The following is a 22,724-nucleotide window of genomic DNA, read 5'->3' as shown; positions in this document are numbered from 1 at the left end:
TATCATTACTGCGAGATGAGGCTTACCAATAGTGGCTTACTGTGAGGGAAGGTACAAAAGCTGACCGTCTGACATGGGATTTCTTCAAGACGTCCTTTCAGGGGAAATATGTGGGTGCAAGTTATGTGAACGCCCGAAGGAAAGAATTTCTGAACTTGACCCAGGGGAATAGGACTGTGGCGGCATATGAGGCGGAGTTTCTGCGGTTGAGTTGTTATGCTCATGAAATAGTAGCGACTGAGTATGAACGTGTGTGCGTTTTGAGGACGGCCTTCATGATGAGTTGAAAGTTCTAATTGCTCCACAAAGGGAGCGAGACTTTGCTGCTTTGTGGAGAAAGCAAAGATTGCCAAGGATGTGAAGCACTCGGAGAGCCAGAATTGTGAGAAATATAGGGGCAGAGGAAAAATGGATTTTAGATCCTTGGGTTCTGCAGGTAGGCCTATTAAGAGAGCCAAGGTTGATAGGCCAGTCCGAGCTGGAGATCCTATTGTTGCTACAAGACCGCAGCCTTGTGCTGATTGTGGGAGATCTCATTTAAGTAAGTGCTGGGAAAAGTTTAGGGCGTGCTTCAGATGTTGGTCTATGGATCATCAGGTTGGGAATTGTCGTCAAAGGTCTACTCAGATGCAAGCTACATGACAGGGTCATGTTCAGCCAGTGAGAGGTGGTCAGCCACTGAGAGGTCGTGGACAAGCCAGAAGTGGAAATGGGTTTGGACGAGGTCGTGGAGCACCAGGTAGAGGTACGGGTAATACCGAGGTGAGACAACCAGCCTTGGTTTATGCTGCTCGTCGCGAGAGGATGGTGATGGCCTTGATGTCATAACAGGTACGTTCTTGATTTATAATTCACCATTTGTTGCTTTAATTGATATTGGATCTACACATTCGTATGTTGCGTGCACTGTGTCTGAGAAGTTGGGTATTAAGTTTGAGAGCACTGTTAGTGAAATGACGGTGTTGAGTCCACTAGGACAATCAGTTAGAGTGAATAAGTTATTCAAGGATGTGCCCTTAGAGGTTCAAGGGGAGGTTTTTCCTGTGAATTTGATGAAACTGCCATTCAGGGAATTTGATATTATTTTAGGCATAGATTGGCTAGTGAAGCATCGTGTGAGGTTGGATTGTGCTGCTAAATGGTTGGTGTTGAGGACTTTAGAGGATGGATAGATGGCCACAATAGGGGAGCGAAGGGATTACTTGTCTAATGTGATATCGGTGTTAAGAGCCGAAAAGTTGGTTCGCAAGGGTTGTGAGGCTTTTCTGGAATATGTTAGCAATTCAGGGATTAAGAGTCTTTCTGTTGAGGATGTAAGAACTGTTAAGGAGTTTCCAGATGTTTTTCCAGAAGAGCTTTCTGGCTTGCCCCCAGATCGTGAGGTCGAATTTGGAATTGAGCTCTTACCTGGAATAGTTCCAGTGTCCATCGCCCCATATAGGATTGTACCAAAGGTGCTAGTGGAGCTAAAGGCTCAAATTCAAGAGCTGTTGGATCGAGGATTCATTCGACCGACTATGTCCCCTTAGGGAGCACCAGTATTGTTTGTGAAGAAGAAGGATGGGTCCATGCGTATGTGCATTGACTATCGTCAACTGAGCAAGCTGACCATAAAAAATAAGTACCCTTTACCAAGGACAGATGATCTGTTTGATCAGTTACAAGGAGCTGCGGTGTTCTCCAAAATAGATCTTCGATCTGGGTACCATTAGCTAAAGGTTAAGGAAGCTGATGTGTATAAGACAGTGTTTAGGACTCGTTATGGTTACTACGAGTTCCTGGTAATGCCGTTTGGGTTAACAAATGCACCAGCTGCTTTCATGGACATGATGAACTGAGTATTCCAACCCTATTTGGATTGGTTTGTGGTAGTGTTCATAGACGATATTCTGGTGTATTTGAAAACTAAGGTGGAGCATGATGAACATTTGCGGATTGTTCTTCATATTCTGAGGCAGAAGTAGTTGTACGCGAAATTCAGCAAGTATGAGTTTTGGCTGCAAGAGGTCACATTTCTGGGTCACGTGGTGTCTGCTGAGGGGATTAGGGTTGATCCTCGAAAAATTGAAGCCGTATTGGGGTGGAAACTACCAAAGACTGTATCTGAGATTCGAAGTTTTCTTGGTTTGGCTGGATATTATAGACGTATTGTGGGAGGGTTTTCAGTGATAGCTACACCTTTGACTAAATTGCTGCGAAAAGGGGTGCCGTTTGTTTGGTCCAATAAATAGCAAGAGAGTTTTGAGAAATTGAAGAAAGTTTTAACAGGGGCTCCTAATTTGATACAGCCAAAGTCTGGGAAGGAATTTACTGTTTACAGTGATGCGTCACATGTTGGATTAGGGTGTGTGTTGATGCAAGAAGGAAATGTGGTTGCTTATGCGTCGCGGTAGCTTAAACCTCACGAGGCAAATTATCCCACTCATGATATGGAATTGGCGGCGGTGGTGTTTGCACTAAAAATTTGTAGGCATTATTTATATGGGGAAAGAACGATTATTTTTTCAGACCATAAAAGCCTCAAATACCTCCTTACTCAGAAGGAGTTGAACTTTAGGCAACGAAGATGGATTGAGTTGCTTAAAGATTATGATTGTTCAATTGAGTACCATCTAGGCAAAGCTAATGTAGTAGCTGACGCACTGAGCTGTAGAGTTGTCTCTGATTTAAGAGCAATGTTTGCTCGTCTTAGCCTGTTTGATGATAATAGTTTGTTAGCTGAACTACAAGTAAGACTGACTTGGACTGATCAAATTAAGGAGATGCAGTTGTTGGATGAATCGCTAGTTCCTCGCTTTCAACAAGGGGAAAATTGTGAGACTTCAGATTTTGGATTGAATAGGGAAGGGGTGTTATGTTTCCGTGGAAGAGTGTGTATACTAAAGGATTTTTCTCTGAGGCAGCTATTCTATGAGAGGCACATGGTAGTCCTTATGCCATGCATCCTGGTGGGAACAAGCTATACCGAGATCTTCGTGAGTTGTATTGGTGGCCTGGATTAAAACACAAACTTACTGATTATGTAACGCCCCCACACCCAAAACCGTCGCCGGAGTCGAGCTTGAGGGGTTACCGAACATAATTTATCAAATTAAGAACTTCAAATCATTTGTTTCTACATTCATAGCTTTCTAACTACCCGCGTCATAGTTACAAGAAAAATCATATCTCGAGTTACGAAACTCAAAATCAAGATCTGTAAATTTTTCCTAAATCTAGACTCATATATCTATTTACTAATTTTTTTCTAGAATTTTTGGTTGGGCCAATTAGTACAGTTTATTAGTTAAATTCTCCCCTATTTCAGGATTCGACTGCTCTGACATTTGTGTATTACAAATCATATATCTCTCTATAAAGAATTTCAATGACTACAAGGTTTGTTTTTATTAAAACTAGACTCAATAAGGAATCTGTACATATAAATAAAAACTTCTAATTATTTCTTTAAAATTTATTATGAATTTGTAAAGTCAAAACAGGGGATCCGAAAATCACTCTGGCCTTGTTTCACAAAAGTTTAAATATCTCATAAAATATAATTTATATGCCTGTTTTGTTCAATCCACATGAAAATAGACTCATTGAGCTTCAATTTCATAACTTACTCATTATTTATTTCCATTTATACTATTTTTAGTGATTTTTCAAATTCATGTCATTGCTGCAGCAATATTCTGTTTTAAGGCAAGTTTCATCTTTCCATGAATTTTTATGAACTAGATAACCTATTAAACTTCCATAATATCAAACATGATATAAATTAGCCATCACCATGACTTATCAATATCAAACATTTTCTCAACCAAACATGGCCATATCATAAAATTATTTACACAAAATAAGTATATTGCTATACATGCCATACTTAAGTTTTACAAGCCATTTACCCAGATGAAAGTCCTTTGGATAGTGTGATCGAACTTTCGACCTGTCCCGATTCCTGAGCCGGCTTGTTCAAAACTACAGTGAATGAAAAGGAAGGAGTAAGCATAAATGCTTAGTAAGTTCATATGTAAATAACAAGTAACATAACAATACAAATATACCAAACAACTTTAGCATGGTATCACCAAAACATATATCACATTTCTAAACATCATTCATCATCTTACCACCTTATCGTTGTTGTATCTATTTTCAACCCGAGGGTTAAGAACATACCTGTCCAAAGTGTCCATTTCACAACACTTACCAAAATGTCACTTTCATCTTAAGTGTTCTTCCATTTCACTAGAAATTTCACCCGTTGAACACAACGGAATACAACTCGGATACATGGATAATTTGCACATTAGTGCCTCATATGTAATCAAGAAATCATGTAACCCGCCCCTAAGTGAACTCGGACTCAACTCAACGAGCTCGGGCGTTCTCATCCATAAATGAACTCGGACTCAACTCAACGAGTTCGGATGCCTAGTTACATCTCACGAGCTCGGACTCAACTCAACGAGTTCGGACATTCGCATCCATAGATGAACTCGGACTCAACTCAACGAGTTCGGATGCTCAACCATCCTAGTGACATGTCACTTGTATCCTAATCTATTCCTAAGGTTCAAACGGGCTTTTTTTTCCTCGATCTCACATTTGCCGTCTTCCATGGAATATCGGAACCGATACTCGGTAGCAATTCATATTTATCAAGTAGTAAACATAATTTGCATATTACTCAACATTAACCACAAAGCATAATATTTCACGATTAAAAATCAGCATATCATATAATTAACATTAATAACTTAAAAATAACATTTATGCTACATTATTTACACATGAACTTACCTTGGTACCAAAATATAAAGATTTTGCAATTTAGTCCACAATCTTTTCTTTTCCTCGATCGCGACTTGAATCTCGTTTCTCTTGATTATGGAGCTTGGAAGCTTGAAACAAACCCTAGCTATGGAGAACCCTTGAAATTTCGGCCTAATGAAGAAGATGGACAAAAATTGGCTTTTAATTTTGTTTTTAATTCATTTTAATAACTAAATGACCAAAATACCCTTACTACTAAACTTTCCAAAAATTCCTTTCATGTCCTAATTTTGTCCATGAACTTAAAATTGGTCAAATTGCTATTTAAGACCTCCTCATTAATATTCCAAAACAATTTCATACTAAAAACTTCTAGAATGCAAGTTTTGCAACTTATTCGATTTAGTCCCTACTTTCAATTTAAGCACTTTAGGCATAGAATTTCATCACGAAATTTTTACACAATCATGCAATCATATCATAATCATCAAAATAATTATAAAATAATTATTTCTATCTCAGATTTGTGGTCACGAAACCACTATTCCGATTAAGCCCTAATTTAGGATATTACAGATTATGTGAGTAAGTGCTTGACGTGCCAGCAGGTTAAGGCTGAGCATCAATTACCCTCTGGATTACTACAGCAAGTCAAGATTCCACTCTGGAAGTGGGAAAAGGTAACCATGGATTTTGTGAATGAGTTGCCCTTGACGGCTTCTAAGAAGGTTCGGTTTGGGTGATTGTAGACTGACTGACTAAGTCTACCCATTTTATACTGGTCCACACTGATTATTCATTACAGAAGTTGGCCAAGTTGTATGTGGCTGAAATTGTAAGATTGCATGGTGTACCAGTTTCGATCATATCAGACAGAGATCCTAGGTTCACATCTCGATTCTAGAAGAAATTACACGAAGCGTTGGGTACACGACTGGATTTTAGTACTACATTTCATCCTCAGACAGATGGACAGTCTGATAGAGTAATTCAGATATTGGAAGACATGTTAAGAAGTTGTGTATTGAATTTCAGGGGCAACTGGGAGGATTATCTGTTATTGGCAGAATTTGCATATAACAAAAATTATCAGTCCAGTATTCGAATGAAACCGTACGAAGCGTTATATGGTCGTAGGTGTCGTACTCCTACTTGTTGGACTGAACTGGGTGAGCGACGAATCCTAGGGCTGGAGCTAATTGCTGATACAGAAAATAAGGTGAATCTAATTCGAGATCGATTGAAAGAAGCGTTTGATAGGCAGAAGTCCTATGCAGACTTAAAGCGTAAGGAGATCGAGTACTCTGTGAGGGATTATGTCTTTCTTAAGGTATCACCGTGGAAGAAAATTATGAGGTTTGGACGGAGGGGCAAGCTGAGCCTTAGATTTATTGGGCCTTACCGGATACTTAAGCGTGTAGGACCGGTTACATATCAACTTGAGTTGCCTTCGGAGCTGGAAAGAATTCACAACGTGTTGCACATTTCAATGCTTAGGCGGTATCTCTCTGATCCCTTACACATCGTGCCAGTTAAGGAAATTGAAGTTAGGCCTGATCTAACCATCTAGGAGGAACCAATGCAGATATTGGGGTGTGATATTAAAGTGCTAAGAAAGAAATTAGTTCCACTGGTCAAAGTACTTTGGCGTAATCATAGAGTAGAAGAAGCCACGTGGGAACTTGAAGAGGCAATGCAACATCAATACCCTCACTTATTCTGATAAGGTAAATTTCGATGCCAAAATTTCTTTTAGAGGGGTAGAGTTATAATGCCTCAAAATTTAGGGTCTGGAATTTTTTTTGCTTATGTTGGCACTAATTGCTCGTTTGGTGGATTGGTTAAGTGATTTGGGTGTGTTTGGGAGGGGTCTGAGAAGTCCTGGGGTCAAGCTTCGGCTTTTGCAGCATTTTTGTTTTGCTCTTAAAAAAACCTGGTTACTGGCACTTGTACCTTATAAATAATGGTGGTTGTGTTATGTCACAAAAAGCCTTTTGGCTTGGTGGAAGTGGCGTGACATAGCTATTGGGGTGAACAAGGGTTAGAATCCCATGGTAAACAAGGAGCATTTATTTTGCACTTGTGGACGGCAAGTGGTGGAGTTGTAGTAGACTTCTAAGTGGTGGAAGTTTGAATTGGTATTGAGTTGTTGGGAGAAGATTATGGAGGATATCAAGGAGAGTTTTGAGGAGAGTTTCAAGGAGTTGGAGAGGGGGGAGAGTTGTAGCCGAATAGGTAATTTGTTGGTGCAAAATTCGGCCAAGGGGTTTTGGGATAGGCATTTCGACATTTGATGTTTAGGAGTAGGTGCCGAATTCATCTCTCCAACTTTTGGGTTTTATTTTTTTTGTGTTACCCTTTTGTGCCGAATTGTAGGTGACTCTTTCCTCTTTTCAATTTCTTTTTCTCTTCTTCTTTGAGTCAAGATTACCGAATCCTCTTTAGCTGAATATTGGTAACCTTTTCCTTTTGTTGTCTGAAATGTCTCTTTTCTTGTTTCTAAAGTCAAAGAAACCGAACCCAACTTCTCCTTGTTCCTTTTCGTTGTTTCTTTCTCTCTTGAAGTTAGCCGATTACTTCTCTCCTGGTGTGACTGAAGTTGTGGAGGCCTAACCGATTCTTAATCTTTTTAATTGAGGGTAAGTGTTTTCTCTAGCCGAATAGTGGAAGGCTCCTTTTTGTTTTTCCATGTTCGATTTGGGTATTTCTTGAGCCGAATCCTCTTGGCCGTTGCGAGGATAGGTTTATCTAACGTTTTCTTTCTAGCTCAAATGGTGCTAGGGAGTCGTGATGTTACCCAAGGGGGTGGGCCGATTGCTATTGCCTTTCGTTTTTAGTTCACGTCTTGGTAAGAAGTGCACTTGGTTTTAATAAAATATTATTAAGCTACTGAATAGATGGGATGTTAATGTTGGTTGTTGTCTATAAGAGGGTGATCGTTGGATAAGGGTGGTTTAAGCCCTACTTGTCTTAGCAAGGTAAGCGATGCATATTGTTGGGAATTTGTGAGTACATAGTTGGGTGGTTAATCCAAATGTTTGAGAACTAACAAGGGATTGTTATTTTGGATTTAGGTTGAGCGCGAAGGGTTCGACGTTTTTCTCCCCAAAAAGGTGTATAACCGGACACCATTTCTGTTACTGACCCAAAAGTCGAAAGGTGTGTATTAACACCCCTCTTTACTATGAATCGAAAAAAGCCGAAAAATTGAAACTTTGGCATTTGAAGACTCACGAGTGTATGATCGCTCGTGTTGTGAGCCGAGCCCACAAATCATGAGTGATAAACTGTAGAGGCCACCACGAGTGTTCTCGTGGGCCTAGGCAGTTATTGGCCTTGATGGGCCGAAATGGCCAGTGTGGGACCAATAGGCTCGTAGGCCCAAGTAGATAAAAATTCACGAAAGATGATAAATATTGGACTGGGCTATGGAATTCACATAGCCATGACTAAATTTGGGCTAAAAGGGCTATACGGGCCTGTGGGCCCACTTGGGCCAAATGTGGGGCTGGGGGCCTATTACACCGTTTCAACCAGTTGGGTAATCTGAGTCGCTCGAGGTGACTGTAGACCTTCGAAGAGGTCGTTATCTATACTGAGACCCCAAAATAAGTAAGATTATCAAAATACCCCTAAAGGGTAAAATTACTGTTTTACCCCTAATAGTTGGAAATGACCATTATAACCCTAGAGGTAGGTTGACTGATGAGTGTATGATATTTATATGACTGTAATGAGTATGACACTTTGCATACACATAATATTTATGACATGATATACTGCATGGGTATTGGGATTTTGATTTGGAGGAAGTACTATACTGGTGGCTCTGCCACAATTACTGCTACCGGTGGCATTGGCACATATACTGATACTTGTGGCTTTGCCACATTTACTATTACTGGCAGCTTTGCTGCAATATTGGTGTGTTGGCTGGGTGGGTCAATTTTATCCCCACATGGTGTTGGTTGGGATGGAGTGGTGTGCTGGTTGGATTGGGATGGGTTGCATATTTGCATTGTACTGATTCTGTATTAGGCTTAGGCCCACACTGCTTTACATTTAGGGCTAAGGCCCGACAATCTTGATCTTGGCGGGGCTTAGGCCCGGACTACTCTTGCATGCAGTTCCTATTATGCGAGAAAGGATTACACACTGAGTTTTCGTAAACTCACCCTTTCTTTTAACCGTGTAGGTAATCCACCGCCTTAGACGATTTGGAGCTACGAGGGACTCGGAGATGGCCACACTACTGCTACGATTTCTTTTATTTACAATTAGATTTCGTTTTGGGTTAAATGTTATGTAATAAGGCCGTTGGTGGGTTTTAAGTTTTAATTTCGATTTTGATTTCTTAAACTAAACTGCTAGTCTAGGAAAACACGAGGTTTCAAAATAGCACGATTTATCTAAAGAACACAAGCTTTCAACAACAAAGTTTTCAAAATGCTTCCGCGATTTAAATTGAAGTAATATACCAAAGGCAAACAAATTGGTGATCGTATATCAAGAACATTTGTTAAATATTGATAAAAGGATTTAGATTCAATAACGGATTCTTATCGAAAAGATCAATTTGTTAAAAAATGCTATGATGTGACACGCCAGATTCGGCCATAACGTCTAGGCCAGGTTTGGGGTGTTACATTGGGCTTTAAAAGCCGTCGGTGGATCTACTGTTGTTAGGCAACCATGTGATCCTCATATACTTCCTCTGTTCCATAGTTCCTACCCTAATGCAACCTAAGCAGAACATCATATGTGTGCATGTCACATCCATAAAACATACATTCAACACCTTGGGGTATTTTGGTCATTTTCGCCTTTAGGGGCATTTCGGTAATTTTCCTTTAATTATGGTTTTCACTTACCTTGGCCCATGAACCAGTCCCGTGAGATAAGATGAACAAATACTGTGCACCAGGTAGGATTCCAGAGAAGAGGATGTCGGCTATTAAGACTGCTTAAGTACCAAGCTCTCCCTAGATATAATCGTAAACATGCATATACCCGTTGCCACACCTTAACCTTATGACTTGTCCACGGTCTCAATTAATTAATGAAGTTTTATGTAGTCATCATATATTAGGCCCAATACCCCTAAATACATGCATATGGCCCAATAGGCCCAATCTTATTCAAATGGCCCATCTGGCCCAATTCATATTCTTATGGCCCACTAGGCCCAATTCACATTCATATGGCCCATTAGGCCCGAATCATAATATATTCATGCTCACATACAAATTTCCTAACACATAGCATCACTTATCAATCCTTGCCTATTATGGGTTGTTGCCTAACAGCCCATCAGGCCCATTTGGCCAATTCTCAACCCAAGTCCACAGAATCACCCGTGGGGCTCAGGCAACCTATCGACTTCCTCTCCACGAGTGTTCGTGCATTGTGTGACTACTGTAGCCCAACTTTTAGCTTTTCGGCATTTCGACTTTTTGGCATTTTGGCTCTTGCCGATTAGTTGTGTGTGTGCAGTGTATGTACACACCTGGTAGGCAAGCGTGCTGCGATTTCCTTAGCCTAAACCTACAATCGATATCACTCAAAGATTAATCTCACGTACTTATCGAATACTTTACCAAAAGTCGGAATCTCACCTTAACCTTACCTTGCGCGATAAGTATAATAGCCCCTTCACTAATCACGATCAACTCCTAGATCTACACCAATCGTAACTATTAAAACCAGAATAATAGGTGACTCGTATCCAACACAAGTCCCCTTACCTCACTATGGCTATTCGGCCAACCTTAGCCAATGGATGAGGAATACTTACCAAAACCGTAACACCTAAGGGGCAATTCAACAATGAGCTAAGATCCGAGATCCAATACTAATTCCCTACCACAGTTAATTAGAAAGAGTAAGGGACAATATTCGATACTTAGCAAAAAAACTGATTGGGAGAACAACACTTACACTAGATTTGACCGAAGTAGAAGGAGTAGTGATTGCACCAAGGGTATTCGACCAAAGAGGTTCAGCCTTTTACGATTTTCTACGTCAAAAGAGGGTTATTCGACTCCAAGGAAAAAGAAAGAAAAGTTAGCAATGAGGTAGAGGAAAAATAGGATTCGGCACAAGGAAGAAGAAAAAGAAAAGAAAGGCAAAGGGTTTTCGGCTTTTAGAGAAAAGAGTTTCTGGTAACAGAGTAAAGGAAATTCGGCATTAGCTTCATACCTTAGCATTTGGCACCTATTTATAAGGCTTATATGTAACACCCCTCGCCCGTATCCCTCACCGGAACAGGGTTTGAGGTGTTGCCCGACTTAAACTCAGTCAATCACACAAAAACAGTGCCGAAAAATTTCAATCAATTTAAAACTTTTCTTTTCACATGCAATCTGTCCCATATATGGGCTTACGAGGCCCAAAACATCACTAGCCAACACCTTTGGCTAAATTATAATATCACATACTCAACATTAAAACCCTATACATGCCATAGACTCGAAATACTAGGATTTACTTACACCAATAGCGTGAGCTCGACGATTGTGCTAATATCTCCGTGAACTCCAACCCGAAGCAGTAATGTAGAAGTCAACAATCTATAAAAGCAGAGGAATGTAACAATGGAGTAAGCTTTCATAAGCTTAGTAAGTCTTAAGCAATGCAAACAAATAAACGCAATTATACTTCGATTATTAAATTTCTTAAGTGGCCATATTCTAGGTATATTGCCATCTGGCCGAATACACACAAATACATAATGCACGTTCAGCATTCTTATCACACTTAATTTGAATTCGTATAACATAATTAAATCGAATACTTTCACATACTTTCACACCTCGACCGGTGTATCATGATCATAGATATAGTTATAACATTTATTCACGTATGTATCACAATGCACGCTTATGATTCATTGCGATCAAACTCACATATGAGTACATAATGCGTACTGCCCACTTAATGTCTTGAATGTATTCATTTGTCAACCTAACACGAGGTACCTTAGTCATGGACTTTTCTCAAATCATCGGCATTTACTTTGTTAGGCTCGAGGCCGATATCAGTTCACCGACATTATAGCACGCTAGGCTCGAAGGCGAATAGTATCTTCTGGCATTATAGTTTGCTAAGCTCAAAGGCTGAATAATCAAGTCAACAAGTTCCATATAACATATTCATATCAATTAAGTAATAACATTATTCGAACGTATATAATTATACATCTCAAACACTTTTCTTTCATCTCATTTTCACACTTAGCATTTGATAGCTTATGCATAACATTTCACTCACGTTCATTTCAAACTTATCATTCGATTATAAAAGCATATTGCATTTTTACCAACATGTTATACTTGCCATTAGGCCATATAAGCATGATACAATACACTATCATTTCATCTTTAACATTCGGCTAAACCCTTATCTTACAAGGAACACCGAATTCACATAACATATCATTTCATCGGCATTACGCCTGCTAGGCACGAAGGCCCGAATACACATCATCGGCACGAAGCCTGCTAGGCATGAAGGCCCGAATACACATCACCGACACGAAGCCTGCTAGGCACAAAGGCCCGAATACACATCACCGGCACTAAGCACGCTGAGCACGAAGGCGAATACACATCACCAAGACTAAGCACGCTGGCACGAAGGCGAATATAATACCGACACTAGGCTGCATGGATTTATCCGGATATAATACCAACCACGAAGCTTACGGGATTTAACCTGAATACACATCAAATATCATGCATATTTAATCATATATTAATACATCTCATTCAACATATCACATTCGTAGTCATTTGCAACATTCGGGTATAAGCTCCATATGAACACCATCGTTTACATTTCAGTTCAAAAGTCATTCATAAATATCACATATCCATTTCACCATTCAAACTTAACCCATAGTGACCATTCGACTATAATTCATATACATAAATTATTTATCGCACAACTTAATTCAAGTAGAACCAAAAGCTCACGATTCATCTAATATATACATATTGCTCACTAATTCACACACAACCTTTCAAATTAGCAATTATAAGATGGTTCTGCACATAGCCCATCCTTATCGATAATTTACGATGGTTTTACCCTTACTCACATATATGTCATAGGCATTTTTACTTATGCTTCGCAATTCACATTCATGATTCAATTCCAATCGATTTAACATGCATAAGTACATATCACATACCTTAATAATTTACTTTATGGAACGAATCCACATATCGTATTAGCCCATAGTCTTATAGCACCACACTTTTAATAGTTTACCTCATCGAAGTTCACATTTAATCACTTTAGTGCCAAGCCATATTCGGCTACCACAAAGGACTAATAATAATAATTTTATACACATCATGGTTTCCTTTAGGTATTTAATAATCACAAATCGTGATATCTCCACCAGCACATATACGGCACAGTTTATTCATTGTAACACTCATTTAGTGCATCAAATTTCCAAATCCAATTCAACTTAAGCATAATAGCCATAATCGACTTATAGCCTTAAATCATTACATATTCGGCACATTAACTAAATAAATTTTACATTCCCTTTTCCATATTAATTTAACTCTTGGGCATATAAAAAGGAATCAAGCTTAAACACTTAAGAACTTACCTTGAATGTTGCCGAACGATTACAACGGCTATTCGATTACTTTCTCTTTTCCCTTCCGAATTTGCCCCTCTATGCTCTTGACCTTAAATTCAACAATTTTAAACTTAGTCATTATTCAACTTTCACACATACAGATCATAGTAAGCTTATAAGAAATCAATAAGCAACTCATTAACAAATTTTTGTTAATGTTTACCACATAATTATAATTTCACTGCAAGCTGTCTTCCTGAGCAGCAGTCACTAAATCATTTATAACTGGAGCTACGAAACTCAAAATAAATTGCCATTAATTTTCCCTGAAAATAGACTCATATATATTCTATCCATAAAATTTTCAGAATTTTTGGTTTGGCTAATCAATACCAGATTTTTCTTAATGTTTCCCTTCTTTCACTGTTTGACTAATCTGACCACTTTACACTACGAATCAAATTTCTCATTGTACAGAATTCAAAATATGTTCTCGTTTATTTCTTTTGAAACTAGACTCATTAAGGAGTCTATGCATGTAAACTTCATCTTATAACCATTTTTTTACAATTTATAATGATTCTATAAAAACAGAACAGAGGATCTAGAAGTCATTTTGACCCTGTCCCACATCACTTCAAATATCTCATTATCGGAAATTCTTTTGCTTACATGGTTTCTTTTATAAGAAACTAGACTCATTAATATTGAATTACATAATTTATTCAGCTTCTAACTCATTTCCCTCAATTTATGGTGATTTTCCAAAATCACATTACAGCTGCTGTCTCAAGCAGATTTATTACAATATACTAATTCACAACTCTTTACATTCATATTATTAACCAAACATAGTTACCTCGTAATATGCATATCAAGATAATTAGGTTACTTAAGACCTAACTCACATAGCCAAAGTACATATAACCTTAACGTCCAAATATTAATACCACCCAAAATTCTTATGACTTAACCCTTAACCCCATTTTGCCGAATATTCATTAAATATTTAGTTCACATACACATACATAAACGATTTGAAAATTTCCTTTAACCAAACATACATTCGGCAATGGTTACAACGACTTAACAAGTCTTAGAAACATTCTTTAACATTTTAACTTCATCTTATTACCCCCAAAGACCGAATATACATATATATAAAATAATAATAATAATAATAATGCCGAATGCTATTAACTAATAAAGCCATACACTCAACTTATATACAAAATTCATCCTTACATAGCCTATAGCTCATTCGGCCATTCATCACTCAAACCTAACAAAGCTTCATATCAAACTCCTATGACCAAGCACACATATACTTACATTCCAATACTCATAACATTCAAAATCACATTCTAAATAAAAGAATCATGAACAATGCCGAATCCTTAGGTGTTCAATCATCTAATTTACTCAATTCAACACATCGAAACAACATTTGTTCAAGACATCAAGCATTTTTTTTTATTTTCAGCTATTACATATATGAGCATTAAAAATTCATATTTTTAGCAAGATCAATTTCTTTCCTCAACACATTCTTCATCAAAACTTAAAGGAAATAATCAAATTCCTTCTTTGATAACCATAGCTGAATGCTAATCCATCCATCAAAATTTAAAATTTAGCATGGGCTAAGTAAGAACCATGATGATTAACCTAAAACAAGCTAAAATTTCACAACTTTAACACAATATACTAACCTTCTTAAGCCTTCAAATGACCGAAAGTCTTCCCCCTTTTCTTTCTTCAATATTTTCTTTCCCCAATTTCGACAATCAAGATAAAAGATGAACATCTATTTTTTTTTGTCATCTTTTATTGTTTTACTAATTAATTTATTTCAAAAATAAAGGCATCACTTATTATAATACTAAAATAAAACATATACTATACATCAACCATCATTTATGGCAGGCCACTAAACAAAATTGGTCCATTTGACATGCAAATCCCTCATGTCATCATTTCATGCATTATTTGGTACTTTAAAATTTACCTATCACACTTTCAAGTTTTATCACATAAGTCCTATCTTATAAATTTCACATACAAATGACCAGATTAAAGCATGAAACTTTCACACATGCATTTACACATATAATAAACACAGAATTTAACAGTTAATTATTTTTATGACTCGATTTTGTGGTCCCGAAATCACTTTCCGAATAGGGTCAAATTAGGGCTATCACATTATATCCGAATTTTCCCATGCCCAATTCCCCATTCGGCTCTATCACTTCTCCCTTCTCATCTCCTTGCTAGCTATTAACGCCACCTCCCTACACTTTAAGTGGTGTCACTTAGGCACTCCTCTACTAGGCTCTTTGCTGCTATTTCCCCTATCTTTATTTAAAAGCCCAACTACTTGCCAACCCTGATTCTTTTAATAATTAACTTATAATTTCTTTTACCCCTTAATTCGAACTCAAACCTTGACCAAGACCTACCTTTGCGTAATTAGCACTTAACTAGAATTATTAAGCACAAAAAGAAAAATTCAAGATTTCGGGATTTTTGGGACGTTACATATTTTCACTCCACAGGTTGAGCACACGGGCGTGTGGCTTGACCGTGTGTGACACATGGCCTTGGTACACGGCCGTGTGTCCCTTAGGGTACCTTACAATTTAAAGTCAGTATATCCTACAGTTTTAACACGGCCTAGACACACGGACGTGTCTATTGGTCGTGTGTGGTACATGGGCTGGCACATGGGCATGTGGTTGGCTGTGTGACCCAAGTCAGTAACCTCCCTAATTTTTCCACGGCCATGGCACACGATCATGTCCTCGATCATTTGGTGTAAGTCAGTATGTATGCCCTGTTTTCACACGGCCTGTGACACGGGTGTGTCTGGTAGCCATGTGAGGCACACGGCTTGTTCACACGGGTGTGTGGCCCTTATATCTTTGAAAATTTTCCATGTTTCCTAAAGTTTTTAAATGTTATCGGTTTTGTCCCAAACCCTTTCTAAGCATGTTTTAAGGCCTAGTAGAACCTTATAATAGACATTGTGAATGTTTTGAATGAAATTCGATTATGAATGCTTAAGTATATGTGAATTAGGTGTGTTATCCAATAGTGCCTCGTAACTCTATTCCAGCGGCGGATATGGGTTAGGGGTGTTACACAAGGTGTCACATCCATTGTCGAAGCAACTACTGTTAAATTACATTTGTTTCATATCATTAAATAGTTATTTGTAAGCAATACATGCATACGATACAATATATACCTATTTTTATGTTTTATACGAGCTTATGAAAGCTTTATTCCAAACTCGAGGTCGAATTAGGACCAGAATGTAAAGAATTCAAAATATCAGGTTGACATCGTGACGTTAAGGGTTCCTCGTTATGACGCCACATACTGACCCGGTCTCGTCATGACCTTGAATGTACATCATTGCAATACAATTCTTTGCTTCATCTCATTGCAACGTTGGGAGGATGTTATCACGACATGACTTACCATTTTGAAAATGGCCAAAATGACACCTACTTGCCTCACTTAGGAAACAAATTCATCACAGTCAATCACCTATTCAGTCACATATGCTATTCTCAAATGTTCAGTCTTAGCATAACTTATCATACATACCTTTATATTACCTAAACTTACATATTAACACCTAATGCAAAAATCGACTCAATCTAGGTACATGTTGTATAACGAACAAAAAGAAACTTTACAAACATTGAAGAGTCTAGGATCTTTGACTGGATGCTGGAGTCACTGCTCAGGACCTTGAGATGTACCTCAACCTATGCATAAGAAACAAATTGTACACTAAGCGATAAAACTCAGTGGTATTTTCATGATCCAAATCAATATAACATAGATTATAATTAATTACATACAACCTATTTGATTTCTAAGGTCAACCAATTTAAACACATCTTATACTAAATCTCATCCAATACATCAATATATACATATGCCACAAATATACCAAATGCTTTATATGAATCACCTATACAAGACTTCAATTAGCCAAGCTAAATAGAAATATCATACCAACATTTCAATGCCAATGATATTTGCATATCTATTCAATATGCAACATTTGAACATACCACATTTCATCACAAAATCGAATCAATTCATTCGTTATTTTACTATATCAGCCTATAGGCTCATTAACAGATTTGCATAATCTTTCACATGTGATTGATAATCAAATATCGTATATAAGTATCTTTAGTGAAACTTCGTAACATTTAACCATTTTCCAATATCATTCAATCAATTCAAATATTATATCCCCTATTAACATGACTTGGACTAGAACAGATACACTAATCGCAACCAATACACCAATTCGGCACCTAGTGCCTCATTGAAACGTCCGAAGTAATTAGATTGCGCCCAGTGCTCATCGGTATAACCAAAGTAAAAATTGTGCCCAACACTTATTTTAAAGTCCAAAGGAAAATTTGACCTAGCTCATCGACATATAGCCTGTACTCAATCTTTCATATGACATGCCAACTATATTCTACTCTGCTCGAATAGTTAATAGGGTAACCAATTATCCAATTTACCATAAGCTTAATTCACATTCTATCAATCTCATTTAATTATCAATTCATCAATTCATCAAATTATACAACACATCTCAACTCAATTTCATACAAAACACCATAAATCATTAAACTATGCTATTTTTCATTTTGTTCAATTTAGTCCTCTATATTGATAGTCAATCTCAATCATAGCAATTCAATTCAAATAATCATTATTAGCTACCTCTATGTCAAATTATGAAAAATTTCAAAAAGATGCAACAATTAAATTGATCATGAATCATAGAAATACAAACTGATAGCTTGCGTCACTAGTCGTCGGCTCTCGCCTTTCCTTTCTTTATTGACGGCTTTGCGTCATTTTTAGCTACAAGTGATAATTGAAAAATAATATAATATCAAATTCCATATCAAATCACAATCAAATACAAATTCATACATATTTTGTAATTTATTCAATTTAGCCCCTAAACTCAAAACAAGTATAACTTTTGATCTAAAGCTTACATACACTCATTAGGGACCTTCTACTTTCTAGTCTATAAAAATTTCATAATAATTTTGCATTTTATTCAATTTGTTCCCCAATGTACTAAACTATCAATTAAACAATACAATTTAGTTCTTTTTCATAATTTAAGCTTAATTTCTATCAATTTACACCAAATTCATCCATTTCTGAACAATGACATCTTTCAAAAACTTTAACAGTTTTAGAAAATTGGTATATGGGCTAGTTAAATCAAGCTCCCATGATTCAGTTTCCATAAAAATCAAAGAAAATGGCTAGGGACTTATTTGAATTAGATGGTTGAATAACTTAAACTCCAAAAATGGCGTCCTCCTTATTTCTATGCTTTGGCCGTTTGGAGAAGACGATACTTCATCTCTTCTTCCACTAATATGTATACCTAGATTAAGTTTTAATTAGTTTAATTAATTATGTTTTTATCTTAATTAACCTTGGTTTACTTAATTAATTAACAAGTACCCTCCGCTGTCTCCTAATTATAAAGGGTTTAATTACCTTTTTATACCTTTGGGTAATTGCAATTTAAGTCCCAAGTCATTTACTAATTAAAAATATGTAGTAATTGGACTTTACAATTTAGTCCATAGGCCTTAATTAACCATAAGTTCAGCTAAATTACTTAATCAATTTTCATTTCATCTATACACTACATAAATATCCCTATTTAATATTTGCAAGCTTGGTTTATGAAAATGAGGTTTTCCTAAACTACATTTTTTGATACCATTGGAAACCAGATCATTACAGGCCCAATTTGTGTAACCCATCTACTTGAAGCCTTGGTGGCCCTGTGAAACACTCAAGTAAAACTAGAGTTACCATGGTTAATGTAAATACTAAGGGATAAGATTGTATGGAGTTTAAATCCCTTAGGACTCTCATATTGTAGATAGATACTAATATCAGGCATTGATGTAATTCAATCTGTTGGATCTGGGATAACTCAACTACAAACAGAGCCCCCCTGATTTTTAATCACATCATCCCTTATATCCTATTGAAATTTAAAGAATATATTTGAGAGCATTTACTTAAACACTTGGTATGTTATTATTTTCTTGTGACTTTCCTGTTTGATTCAAACATTTGTCTTTCCAAGTTGCTTCTACTTTATTTCTGTGCCTTGGATAAATTCCTTTGTGAATTCTCCTTTTGGAGAGTAAAGTTGACTTAGGTGGACTTGAAGTAAAGAAATCGCCTAAGACCGCTTGGTTTGTCAAACTAAGATTTTAGCCCTATTACATTAGTTGGTAGTTTTTCACATGTTGTTTTAATGTCATTTATAAACTTGGATTGAATGTGTTATCTTTTTACATGGTAAGATTAAGTTCGGCTAAAAAGTCCCAATTGATAAGAAAATTATGTTGATCAAGATGAGAATTTGTAATAAGGTTAAAAATATAATTCATTGATGAATATAATATCTGAAGGAATTCTTATCATTTGGGAAATTGAAAAGATCAAACTTATTATCGAATATTGTTAGCTATTTATATATTTTCATATACTAACTTGAATGGACATAGCAAATAGGGAGGAGCTCATATATTCATTGGAGGAACTATTTTTTTTAATTTTTTTTGTCATTCTTATATGATTAAGTTGGCTACTATTTGTTGAGAGAACTCACTTTGAATTACAAAGGTGAGATAGCAAATAGAGTGTAGAGGTTGAGCTTAAATCATTTTCATTACACTATGATTGTCATGGTAGATTGCTTCTTTGGACAAGGCATCACAAACATAAGTTGAGTCGAAATTGTATTGCCAATTATGTTGTGCAAGCTAGCTTTATATTTTTTTTCCATTTTTCTTATTCCGATTGCAATTACCACAACATATTGTCAACCTTACTTTCACTAGGCATCAAAGTGGACACCTAATTGAATTGGTAAAGATCATGTGTTTGGTAAGTTATAAAGGAGACAATAAAGGAGTCTCGGCCACACATCCACTACTAGATAGATCCAATACTCTTACTAGAATGATTGAATAAGAGCTTTCATCAAATCAATTGATGAAAAGGCATTAAAAGTTATGTTACATAGGGATCCACCTCAAACTAGTGAAAGAACCTCAAAGCCTGAAGCAGGCTAGACAGTAGAAGAAGATAAAACTGCCAATTATGACTTTAAATCCTTGTATTCTATTTTTAATAGAGTTGATCATAGGAGTTAGAGGGATTTCCATTTGAGTCTCAACTTAGAAACCTATAACATTTTGGATACTGACCATGAAAGAATTTTTAAAGTCAAAATGTCAAAAATTCATATGTTTACCACCTGATTAAAAACACTGAGGATGTCTAAATTTAAATCTATTTCTGAAATTTTACGCACGTTTGTGTGAATGCACGCTTGTGTGATATTGTTAATGACTCACATGCTTATTTGGAGAGTATTTTAAGTATTTTTCCATTCTTATGTAACTAAGTTACATATTGCTAATTTTGAGAGTAGGTTGAGAAAATTCTTAGAGTGTGGAGATTGAGCTTAAATAATTTTCTTTGTATTATGATTATCTTAGAGGATTGCTTCTCTAAAAACCTCGTAGACATAGGTTAAATTGAACTACGTTACCAATTGTGTTGTACAAGTTAACTTTATGTTGTTCTATTTGTGGTGTCCAGTACAATTAACAAGATATACTACCAAACCTATATTTTATAAAATAACTGTCAATATTTATTTTTTCATTTCAAAGTATTTTAAAATATTTTTTAACTTTTACCCATGTGCCAATTTTAGTGAATAATAACTTGAGTATGCTTAAGATATTTAGTTTAACGGAAAGGATAAGTGTTTAACAAATAAATGTTGATTAAATAAACAATGCTCCTTTTGTGATTACACTGATGTAATCCCTTTCGTCAAAAAATAGGTGTTTTTTTTTTCTTAATAACTAAATTTTTAGCCATGTTTGAGCACTACAAACAAACTACAATATAGTGACAGCTCAAAAATTGTTACTAAAAATAAAAATTCTGTTGATATAGATCTTGAAACTCTATATCGACGGTCAAAAGTATTATTTCGATGAAAGCATAATCCTTGGTACATGTAATGTCGGTATAGAATTTTTAAACTGAAAATTGTAACCACTGGAATAGGTCTAAATTTCTATACCAACAGTTCAAGTGTTGTTAAAATAACAACTATTGATATAAATATTGTAACACCCCATACCCAACCCGATCACCAGATCCAGACTATAGGGTGCTACACTCCATATTCAAATTTAACCAACACTTCCATTATTACAATCCTCATTTTTAAAACAGTATAAGACAAATAATATTTATAACACTGTTGACCTACCGTCAAATGTAGTAGTAATTTTAGTATATTTTCACACTTAAAGAGCTTGTTTTCTCGTACTTTTATATTTGATTATCGCACTTTCAGTGCTTAATATTTTAGTATTAAATATTAATAAAATAAGTGTTTTTAACACATTTTTTAGTGTTTTTAACACAGGCCTTAGGTAGTTTTAATCTATGAATTTAAGTGTGTAGGAGGTTCAATTCCAGGCCCAATGGACATAGGAACTTGGGATGAGTATGGAGCAAGCTTCTTGAGCTACAAAAGTATGACACAGACTCAAGAACCCACATTTTTATTGTCGTGTCACTCTATGCAATGTCTATAGTGCGACATAGGCTTGACGTGGAGCCCAAGTCCTTCAGAGTTAATTTCGTCCACATAATTAAACTTATATGAAGACCTAGGATGTACCACCCCCAACCCGGTCCAATTTTTTCGAATCTGAGTCTTGTGTATTACCATGCTAATACATATAAAACTTATTCTGCTTATACAATTTATTTCAACTTAACCACACACCGACTCAAACTAAATTACTTATGTCTATGAAATAAGCAATTACAACTGCAGCAAATGATATTTTACTTACAGAGATATAAAAATTGAAATCTTAATCTAACATAGTTACCTCAAACTATGGGTATTTGGGTAATATTCAGAATTGGAACACACCCCCAACTTGTTCTATATGCATAGTAGATCGATTTGCCATTTCCTTAGTGTAGTCTTGTTATCATCCCTCCTGGCGCAAATTCTCATTCAAGCTGAAATAATAAATACAACTCATGTAAGTTCGTAAGAACTAAGTGAAAATTAATCACTTATACCTTCATCGTGGTTTCCACAAAGTGCCAGCTTCTCTTCTTTCAACATTAATTGTCTATCACGATGAGCATCACAAAAATCACACAAAATGTTCATTCCTTCTATCTGCTATATTGTAGTTCGAATCCAATATCGTCATGTATCACT

The 22,724-nt window shown here is 36.4% G+C and overlaps 1 protein-coding gene across 1 annotated transcript; it reads left to right on the top strand.

Annotated features, from left to right (window-relative positions):
• Positions 1-1,172: 1,172 nt before the first annotated feature.
• On the top strand, positions 1,173-6,331 carry LOC128290588 (uncharacterized). The gene is made up of 6 exons (XM_053026293.1): positions 1,173-1,489; positions 1,982-2,145; positions 2,617-2,975; positions 5,370-5,494; positions 5,797-5,858; positions 5,949-6,331. The coding sequence occupies exons 1-6, from the start codon at positions 1,173-1,175 to the stop codon at positions 6,329-6,331; spliced, it is 1,410 nt and encodes a 469-aa protein (XP_052882253.1).
• Positions 6,332-22,724: the final 16,393 nt, after the last annotated feature.

The sequence above is a fragment of the Gossypium arboreum genome, chromosome 3 (assembly GCF_025698485.1).
Source record: "Gossypium arboreum isolate Shixiya-1 chromosome 3, ASM2569848v2, whole genome shotgun sequence".
NCBI lineage: Eukaryota > Viridiplantae > Streptophyta > Magnoliopsida > Malvales > Malvaceae > Gossypium > Gossypium arboreum.
This window is presented reverse-complemented; position numbering and strand designations above follow the sequence as displayed.